General features: G+C 40.2%; 1 protein-coding gene across 1 annotated transcript; it reads left to right on the top strand.

The window, feature by feature from the left end:
• Positions 1 to 2,598: 2,598 nt before the first annotated feature.
• On the top strand, positions 2,599 to 10,124 carry desma (desmin a). The gene is made up of 10 exons (XM_005723298.1): positions 2,599 to 3,299; positions 5,070 to 5,130; positions 5,323 to 5,418; positions 6,324 to 6,485; positions 6,569 to 6,694; positions 6,905 to 7,015; positions 7,135 to 7,244; positions 7,336 to 7,388; positions 7,918 to 8,009; positions 8,709 to 10,124. Exons 1-10 carry the CDS (start codon positions 2,725 to 2,727, stop codon positions 8,748 to 8,750), a joined length of 1,428 nt encoding a protein of 475 aa, XP_005723355.1. The 5' UTR covers positions 2,599 to 2,724; the 3' UTR covers positions 8,751 to 10,124.
• Positions 10,125 to 10,693: the final 569 nt, after the last annotated feature.

Here is a 10,693-nt window from a genome sequence, read left to right on the forward strand (position 1 = left end):
AAGACTTTACCTCCGTTCTACTTTTAAATACTCTAGCAACCACAAGTAAACCAGCAGTCTGAGAGGAAAGTGCTCTAATAATGTGATACAGTACTTTAAGGTCATTAAGATAAGATGGGGCTTAATTATTCACCATCCAAGCTGTCTGACCTTTACTGAAGTAATAGTGACCCCCTTATTACTATGTTATAGCTCATGAAATGTGACAGGAATATTTAAAGAATTTTAATTTGAAAAATTCTTGAGCTCCCACAGAGAAGTGCTTTTCATAAATTCTTCAGGTTTTTGATGTATCTTGTTTACTTTAAAGGAATGCAAGAAGCCTTTAGACTTTCAAAGATAGTGAAAACTAAAAAGACAAATATAAAACTGTTGTTTTTTGTTGTTGATGTTGCAAGAGATCCATCTTGAATCACTCTTATCTGGTAATAATGACCTGGCACCAGACAGTTTGTGTAGTGAGCCAATTTAGGTCAGGCCTATTTACATTTTCTATCTGACTTTGATTAGCAGCTACAATAATCTCACAGCATGGCAGTAAAAGTAGTCAAGCTCTATCTCCAGTCCAGTGGCCACACAACAGAGTTCAAACGAGAAATCTAAAAATAGAGTTGACACCATTTGCAGCTGACATGCAGACTTTCTCTGTGAAACGCAAATATGTGCACGACCACACACAACTCCTCCAACAGCCACAACTCCCACGTACATTAGTGGCATGTTTCCTCTTTGATTCAGAACTGAAATGCTACAGACAGGGTTTTAAATTTTGCAAAACAGCTCAGATATTTGTACTTTATACCTTTGTTCTGTTGTAAGCATTGCTTTTTTATCTGGTAGATTGCACTCAGAGGAATATTTAGCATCCTACAGAACCAGAGTTAGTCATCATCATCCTTTTTATCATCATTACACAGCTATGACACATGAGAGGGAAGAGATTCCTCAAGTGTTAGTATGCTTTCAGCTGCAGCCAGTGAGATCATTACATTAATTTCCTCATCCTATAGGCTCCAGCCTTCAACAACGCTGGATTTTATATGTATTTCAGAAAATGCTGGACTTTCCTTACATTTTCTACTTGTGGCAAAATAATATTTACATTAATATTTACATTTTCATAATATTCAGAAACACAATCTACACTGAAATCTAACAAAGAATTTTCAATATGCTTGCAATGACAGCATTGTGATTGTGTATTATGTCAGAACTGTGTTGTAATGGGTAAAACTTTTGGGATGGATTTCTTTTTCATTCTTTCTTTTTTTACCTGAGCTGAGAAATTTGACAAATTTAAAACACTCATATATGGAATTACACAAAGTTGCAACTTGTATTGACATTAATTAATTTAAATATTCAGGATGCATGTAACAAGATAGCGCTCGACTGATACACACAGATGTATCCATCTGCTCTGGGTGTGTGCGAGTCGGGTAGAGAGCTCTGATGACAAAGCTGAGCGTGTGACCTTCCTGGCAGTAGTCAGTCATATTTCTTATATAACCAAGGCTACATAACTCTATTGTAACTCTATAGCTTCATACTAATTTAAACAATGCATATAATAAATTCTGATGTGCTACATTAGGACAGAGCAGAACACATTCTTTCCACTTACTTATAACACAAAATGGTAATTTTAACATGATGTTGGCCATATTTTAGAACAATCATTCATGTTAATTTTGGTTATGTGCTTTTCTGAGCCAGTTTCTTTAGCCTAAACTGAATTAAGTTTGACAATTTCCACTAAGTGAAGCTTCATACAAAATATAACCATGATTTGATGCAGTGTTTCTAACAGCTCCTGATAATTTCTATCAAAACTTCCCATATTAGACTTACTGCACAAAAGTGAAGGGACTGTCTGACTGATTTTTACACCCATTCATTCGATCATCCATCGTCAAACAGACATACATGCAGAAGGCCATCGTGAAACCAGATCCCTTCAACAGCTGAATCAAGGGCTGGCAAAAGGTGCAACAAGGGGGGTAGGGAGAGGCTGAAAGACAAGAAAAAAAAGGCTGGACAAAAATGCATCGCTGAAGAGCATAAAGAAATATGAAAGAAAGGCTTTTAGTCCAACAGATAACATCTCAAGAGATGACAATGAACTGAACAAAAATGTCCTCTGAGCAATTTCCTAAAAACCTGCATAAGTCATTTTTAGTGAACGTCTTCTACAATGAACTACGCAGAGAAAATAAAGCTAGAACAGCCAAAATAAAAAACTCAAATCATAATTACAATTATGATACATTTTCACATTGATTAACACTGGTTAGCAGAGCTATTTAATTTTCACCTCATGCCCTTAAATCTGGGGTTTAAAAAGCCACTACTAATGAGGCAGTTATGAAAAATATTTGTAAAAAAAAGACTTGTTGGGTAAAATTTGAAGAACTGTTAATGCATCTTAACCAATGAAGGAATCTTCCAGACTGATTTAAAATGCCAAAAGTAATCAATGAAAAAAGGGGTTGTGATACAGTGGCGGGGTGGAGTAGTGGGAGTGCAGACGGGGTGAACAGAGACATCAAGAAGAGGGGTTGGGTTTATGAGTGGGTGTGGGGGTGGTAGAGCTACAAATAGTTGCACTCAGTGGCTGGCATTTCTTCACTTAGTTTTCTTCCCAGTTGCCCAGTGGGACAGTTGGGTCTCAGCACCTCAAGCGGTTCCATCAAATCCACAACTCAACCAACAACTCAACCAGCCATGAGCAAGTCCTACAGCTCCTCAGCCCAGAGTGCTTCCTCGTACCGTCGCACCTTTGGCTCTGGTGTTGGGTCAACACCACTGTCATCGATGTTCTCCTCCTCTCTAGGAGGAGCCCACAGCTCCGCTTCTAGCCGTATGTCCAGCAGAGTCTACGAAGTCAAGAGCACCGGCATTCCCTCTTATTCTAGCTTCAACTTGTCTTCTGGGGCCGGGCTCGGCTCCTCCAAGGCCATGCGCACCTATGCCGGGGAGAAGCTCGACTTCAACCTTGCAGACGCCATGAACCAAGACTTCCTCAACACAAGGACCAATGAGAAGGCCGAGCTTCAGCACCTCAATGACCGCTTTGCTAGCTACATTGAGAAGGTGCGTTTCCTGGAGCAGCAGAATGCCGCGCTGACAGTGGAGATCGAGAAGCTCAGGGGCCGCGAGGGGCCTGGGCGTGTGGCTGAGCTGTATGAGGAGGAAATGAGGGAGCTGAGGAGGCAGATAGAGGCCATCACCAACCAGCGTGCCAGAGTGGAGGTGGAGAGAGACAACCTGGCCGATGACCTGCAGAAACTTAAGCTCAGGTAAGCTTGGATTGATGGGACTGGGCCAATATGTAGATAAACATCTTCATGAACAAATGATGAGTAAAGAAAAATATATATATAAAAAACTGACTCATGTAATATGGCTTTAATATAAGTGAGCTACTGGAAACACATGCACTCACATGTAGGAGTACACAGGAGTCTCATGTTAAGTCTAAAGCCAAACAAATGGAATAGTTTGAATTAACTGAAACATGGGGGATGTGATCCTTTTTTACTTAAAGAAAAGCTCATTCTGTTACATTTATAAAAAAAAAAAAAAAATCATGTGATACAATAAATATTTGTGACCTCACATCCCCCCCCTCCCCCCACTCTGGAAGGTGCTATCTCACATTCTGGCAACACACCAAACCTCTATCAGATGGAACAGAAGGAGAAAATCGGAAGACGGGAAAGCAGAAGGGGGGGAGGAGACTTTAAAACGTTTTATCCAGTGTGTTAAAAATAAAACAAACAAGTGGCATCGAGTACAACTCATTGATTTCTAAAGAGCGTCTCTCCTCTTTTGGGAAAAATGAAAACAACAAAGTAACAAAGGAGAGATTTGAGAATAGGAATGCTTCAGTAATTGTTACGGTCCAATGGCTTATTACAAAGGTGTTTTATAATTTATTCACGAGAGACACAGCAGAAGAAAATTGAGAGCAAGAGAGAGAGAGGGAGATCTGCAGGTTCATAGGAATAGAGTTGAGACTCACAGGCAGACAGATTAAGTTTCAGCTCGACAGAAAGCAGTCAGACATGAGAGAAGTAGACAGATAAAAATAAGTGTATACACACGGCCTGTTTGTTTGGTGAGTTTAAAGAAGAAGAAATCTAAAAAAGTGAAAAATTTTCAAAAGCCAGTCCACCAAATACACATTCCTTCTATGTGCACTGCATATGTGACAGAACGTGAGCATGAGAGAGAGAGAAAAGCACGGGGAGCTGCAGTGTGGGTGTATCGCTGAATAATCTATTTGGAGCGACTAAATCATCTCTGTGAAATTCTGTCACTGCGAGATGCTGCATGCAGCATCACTTAAATAAAATGTATATCAAAAGACAGGCTCAAACACACACAGCACTCTGACTCTTCACTCTCTGTGTATCACGCCTGCTCAAATGGTTGCCTGAAACGTTCAGTGAAACTTGTTAAAGCACCAGCTGCTCCTAATATCACATGCAAACAGTTGCAACGCATGCACGCTGACATTCTCATTGAACATTCTCACTGAACGTTTCCATGGACGATGACATGATTCAAAAAAAATGCCAATAGCATCTGCTGTGTGTATTTGTGTCGGTAGTGATTATGTGTGAGGTGCATGACAGCATTTTTTTCTGCATTTTCCAGTTGTTCAAAGCGCACGGCGAAATGCTAATTCTGGAAACTGCACCGGGACAGGCCTGTGTTGCTCTCACACTGTTACCATTCTGACTCTGACAGTGTGACAGCTGCAACAGAGCTTTAGGACTCAAAGAGCAAGTGCAGAAGTGTGCGTGTGTGTGGACATGGATACAAATAAAAGCTTGAACTTTGATGTTTCATTGTCTATGCCGGTTCTATTCTTCTGAATTTACTGAGAGACGAAAAGAGCAGAAAGGCTGGAGGACTGAGAGGTGGTAACTAGTTTATCTGTCTAGTAAGTGATCCCTGGGGGGAAAAGCTGTTCACTCCAACAGTTTGTCTTCACTTTTGTTTCAACTTTCCGCTTTCTTTTTCGCTCTTTTCCTTTTTGTATGTTGCTGTCATTCTGGCAGACTGCAAGAAGAGATTCACCAGAAGGAAGAAGCTGAGAACAACCTGTCTGCTTTCAGATCTGTAAGTCTTCCATTTCCTTAAATCACTCATCAATAGCTCAGTCATTTTCTCTTCAGTCCAAAACAGAGAAACTTTGCCTCCTTTGGTTGAGCAGTCATTTTTCTCCTTTAATTTTCTTCTTATTTTAACATTTTTTTTAAATGTGTTGGTTATTGGTCATTTTCTTTTTTGCCATTCTCTCCTCTTATCTAGGATGTCGACAGTGCCACTCTCGCTAGGCTGGACCTGGAGAGACGTATTGAGAGTCTGCAAGAAGAGATTGCCTTCCTCAAGAAGATTCATGAAGAGGTTTGCTGATTTACCAGCTTTGGTTGGCTGGCTTCACACAATTAGGCGGTGGGAGGGTTGCGTCTGGAATGGCATCTGGCATAAAATCCGATCCATTCGCTGTAGCAACCACTTGGGAAATAAGAGAGCAGTAAAAACTACCCTTCCTCTCTATATCTATTATGTGTGTCACTAGGATGGTGTATAGTGTATCATATAACACCTGTGTGTGTTACTATACTGTGCTGTGATATTAGATCTGAGTCTCCACAGGCATGCAGCTCTTCATGAGATCAAAGATATCATACTTAAATCCACCTACTGATGTTAAAGCACAGATATCGTTCCCATCTACGTAAATTCATGTCTGTAGGAAAATTTAACAGTCATTTAACTATTACAGGGCAACAGAAAGATCTAACCTTATACACTTACAGATATCAAATGATATTCTGAGCCACACACTCAGACACATGTCTGCACAGCTGAAGTCCCTTCTTCTTATTTTGTCTTCTTTGCTTGAACTTTGACCTGCCAGAAATGCCAAAGTGCTGATTGGTCAAAAGACTATGTCAGCTGTTGTGTGACAGAGAAAAAGAGGGTGTGCCTGTGAACAGATGCAAAGCTATTTATAACTTTCAGTTAGATCAGACAACAACTGAGTGCAATCCAGGCTGGCTAATTTAAAAAAAAAAAGCCTGTTGCTAACAGGATGCATCAGTCGACAGCTGGGTGAATTTGTAATTTGACACATTAGATTTCTATATGTAAATATTCTGATCTGACGTGTTATCGCACGTTGAATTATTTTTAACTTGTCAACTGAATTAGCAGGTATCGTTTTAATGTCCCGGTAGCTACTCACATGTTTGCTTATTCATCATTTTGACACGAGCGGAGTTTGACTTTTTCTGGACTCCTTGCAGGAAATCCGTGAGCTGCAGAGCCAGATTCAGGACACTCAGGTGCAGATCCAGATGGATATGTCTAAGCCCGACCTCACTGCTGCTCTGAGGGACATCCGCATGCAGTACGAAGCCATTGCTGCCAAAAACATTGCAGAGGCTGAAGAATGGTACAAGTCTAAGGTAGAATGGAGGCATGCACACGTAAAATGCACATAGTAGTTCTTAGCTGTTGCACTGTTAATCCTCCTGTCTTCTGTCTTCAGGTGTCTGATCTGAACCAGGCCGTGAACAAGAACAATGATGCACTGCGTCAGGCCAAGCAGGAGACCATGGAATTCAGACACCAGATCCAGTCCTACACTTGCGAGATTGACTCACTGAAGGGCACTGTGAGTATTTGTAGCAACTTTTCTCACTTTCTTTTTTGGCTTCTGATTTTACATTTCTTCTTTCTGATTGATATCATCTTTACATTTCCTTGATAACCATATTTTCAGCCATAAACAGCCATAAACTTCTGTTTCTTTTCGGTGCGTTTACTCTCTTTCAAGCTTCTTATCCCTTCTTTTCAAGGACTTCATGTCTCTGTTTCTTTGCAGAATGAGTCTCTGCTGCGCCAGATGAGAGACATGGAGGATCGCATGGCCCGCGAGGCTACTGGTTACCAAGATACCATTGCACGGCTCGAGGAAGATATTGCTAAGATGAAAGTAATACGCTTAGATATGTCATGCTGATCTTTTGCATTTCACACTGGGTAATAGAAGTAGCAGGATTTTGTGTTTGGTGAAAACTATATTTTAAGCACTTCTCACACACTGATTTCAAGGATGATATGGCCCGCCACCTGAGGGAGTACCAGGACCTCCTCAATGTGAAGATGGCCCTCGATATTGAAATTGCCACCTACCGCAAGCTGCTGGAAGGAGAGGAGAGCAGGTGTGTTTCTGTCCTAAAATTACCTTAAGTTTTTGTGATTTTGCATTTATGTCGTACTCATTACTGATTTGTTATGCTCCTCTTTCTGTAGAATCACTACCACCATACCTGTCCAGTCTGCTTATTCTTCCATTGGATTCAGAGGTATGAGAAGTTGCACCCTTTATTCCTGTCACGCATAAATACCGTTAAAATCTATTGGGCATGAGTCAATAAGGGGGGATGATAAAAGGTCTAATTATAGGCTGTGACTGTATATGGTAGCTGCTATTATAAGGGCATTACATATAGTGTCTTTGCAGTGACACATTCTGACCACTGTGTGGGGATATATGACTAAAACCTTCATGCCTCTGTGGTTCAGGGAGGCAAGAATTAACCTTCATTAATAATCATATGACTTACCCTCTTCATTTAATAGATTAACAGTAAGAAGGTGCAATTAGTCTCTGTTAGTACCTCCCATCTGAGCACTTTGTGACAGCTTAAAGTTAACACAAGGATGTTGTGTGGATGTTCCATTAATGTTACAGCCATGTGAAATTGTTCAAAGCTCATTAAACTTCTAAGTGCAATGCTTAACTAATATCAGTGACTAAATTATCTCAGTGTAGCTGCAGAAAGAATTAAAGCAGTTTATGAAAGAGCTGCATGTGTGAATTTGTTCCTACAGAGACCAGTCCTGAGTCCCAGCATCAGCGCTCATCAGAGGTTCACTCCAAGAAGACTGTTCTCATCAAGACCATTGAGACCCGCGATGGAGAGGTTTGAGCTCACACGTACACGCACACACAGGCATACACACAAATATACACTTTTATGCACAAAAATGTCCATGTTGAGGTACCCTAATGAACTACAAAAGCGCTAGTAAATTATAACTTATATTTTTTTCAACCAAACCATTCTGATTTACTATATTCTCATCCAGATTAAATATTCTATGAGCCAGAGTGCTAATGCCTCATGTGTAAGTCTGGTTTCAGTATCACACCTGCCTTCTGATTGTCTGCTCACATCAGCGGGTTGAAACAAGCTACCAGATTTAATGAGGATACGTTCCTTCTTGCATTTGTCAATCACAGCCACTACATTTTCATAACTGTCCACACATACAAATGTGGCAACATAGTAGCAAAGCTGTTTTAGCTTCTATTCTCTTTGTTATCCCTGAAATCTTGTAGTTTGAATCAATCCGGGTACAGACACTTTCATGAAAGTTACAGCACCGGCTTCCCTGAACAAGCACCTTCACTGTCAGCGCTCCAGTTGGTCCCAGCACAGTCCTTCACCTTAAGCATAACACCTGCACTGAATGTTAAGCTTAAGTAGAACTTTATTGCCAGACTAGCACGGCAGATGGGGTGTTTTCTCACACCGTTTATGCAGACACTGTGCATAGCGAAAATAGACTCTTTCCCTTTTGTATCAATTTACAGTGTCCCCTTTTTTTCCCTTCCACAGGTTGTCAGTGAGTCGACACAGCACCAGCAAGACATCATGTAAACAAGAAGAAACAATGTTACTTAAAAAATAATAGCACCAATAATGAAATCTTTTCCTATTAGAATTACAATGATTAATAAGCTGTGCCTACTTTTAGATACAAAATGCTGACCATTTTATGTAACCAGTCATGGAAGTGAAATTTAACCACTGTACATCCGTACATAAATTACTTTAAGCGTCACAGGAAAGACGCAGTGTAGAGGCATAATGCCTTTAGCCTTGTTTTAAATGAAGGGCATTCCAGGATGTTTTTCTGTATTTGTGTTACTTTTCGCTGCAAAAGAAAAGTATCTTGCATCTATCTTGTCTGCAAAAATATTTTAGTGGTAAGAGTAATGTTTCAAATGAGTACAGCTCGTACTGCCGAATTATCCCATCACCCACTGTAGCAATCAATGGCAGATCAATTTGACTGAAGCACCGCAGTCAGATAAATTTCACTGTGTGTATTCCAGGATTTTTACATGTGTATGCACATCGATTGATTAAGATAGGCTATCTCTGTAACTGATTCAAGGAAAGTGAGATGTTGGTTTGAAATAGGAACTCAGTTGTGTTTTGACCTTTGAGCTCTCCAGCATGTGCCTGATGGTATGTGTATGAGTAACCATGGTATCCTCCTTCGCTCTGACAAAAACTCAAATAAAAGATTTCACTTGCTGGGCAGAAAGTTTATTCAAATTCTGTAACTCATATCTCTAGGCATTAGCATTCCTCAGACAGCATGCGTGCATTTTCATCCAAATCTTTATGAACTTTCTCTTCCCACTGCATGCATCAACTGATGTGGCCCGTTTTAGCTTTCCAAAAGATACTAGCTCCCCCAGCCAAGCGTAACACTCTTCTGCCAACATTTAATTTTCTTCTATACACAAAACACGAGTTGTGGCTTTCTTGAATTTATCAGTAACCAGTCTGATCTTGGTGCAGGGAAAACAAAACAAGGGCGCATTAACGAGCGGCCCTTTGTCATTCTTGGTCTCCAGCAGAAGCAGATGAGCAGAGCAACAAGAATTACAGTCTGTGCAGTTTGTTTCTAAAGCCACTGGACTGAAAATGTCATCAGAGATAAAAATTTGTTGGGGTGGAGGAGAGAAAAAGGAAACACAGAAACAATAAATGAGCCTGCAAGAAAGAGCAACACGGGAAGAAGAGAAAAACAGAGGACAAATATAATGAAAAGGTTATTCTGAGACAGAGACACGGGGAAGATCTAGAAAGAGATAATTACGCTGAATAACATAAAGAAGTATGTGACTGCTACTCCAGTAATTAGTGGAGCCATGACGGTGTGCTTTCATCACCGAATCAACAGAAAGGGCAAACTGCTCCTGTGTTCTTTTCCCTCTAAATAAAGTTTCCTCACTTCTGTGAACTCTCCTCTTTTTTCCTAGGAAGCAAAAAGCTTCAAGCATTACTGCACTTCTTATTTCTTGATTAGTTTTGCTGTTGTATTTGTCGTTACATAACTGCTGCAGTTTGTAATGAAGCTACACTGCTAATGTAGCCTGAAACCTACACTGTCAGAGCACATAAGAATGCAACTGACTGGAAATCCAGATGCTTGTTTTTTCTCCATTACTTATGTTAATGATTCTTAAGCAGCTCTTTATCACAGCCAACACCTGCAGAGTAAAAATGATATTTTGAAGCTCATATCTGGTGTTTAAGAACTCGTTTTTCTCTTTACTTTGCACACTTTGTCCTCTCTAAAAGACTTGAGCCATCCTGCTCATCTTCACATTTTGCTTCCAAGGAGCCAGACTTTCTTGCAATTTCTTTCAAAGACCTTAAAATGTCTTTTTGAAGGTCTTGCAAAATTTTGGCTTTTTGCACTCATCTTCAGGGCAGTTCCTGTACATGACCATTATCAGAGCAATGCAGCTTTTTTGTTTTGTTTGTATGTTTCTTAAGCCAAATAACATTGACCAATGAATTAT

The sequence above is a fragment of the Pundamilia nyererei genome, unplaced genomic scaffold, assembly GCF_000239375.1.
Source record: "Pundamilia nyererei isolate P.nyererei 1_Seehausen unplaced genomic scaffold, PunNye1.0 scaffold00009, whole genome shotgun sequence".
NCBI classification, from domain to species: Eukaryota; Metazoa; Chordata; class Actinopteri; order Cichliformes; family Cichlidae; genus Pundamilia; species Pundamilia nyererei.

Coding starts and splice junctions, on each gene's coding strand:
- desma (XM_005723298.1), top strand. CDS start 2,725: ATGAGCAAGTCCTACAGCTCCTCAGCCCAGAGTGCTTCCTCGTACCGT. Junction 6,486..6,568: donor AAGAATGGTACAAGTCTAAG/GTAGAATGGAGG, acceptor TTCTGTCTTCAG/GTGTCTGATCTGAACCAGGC. Junction 7,389..7,917: donor TTCTTCCATTGGATTCAGAG/GTATGAGAAGTT, acceptor TTGTTCCTACAG/AGACCAGTCCTGAGTCCCAG.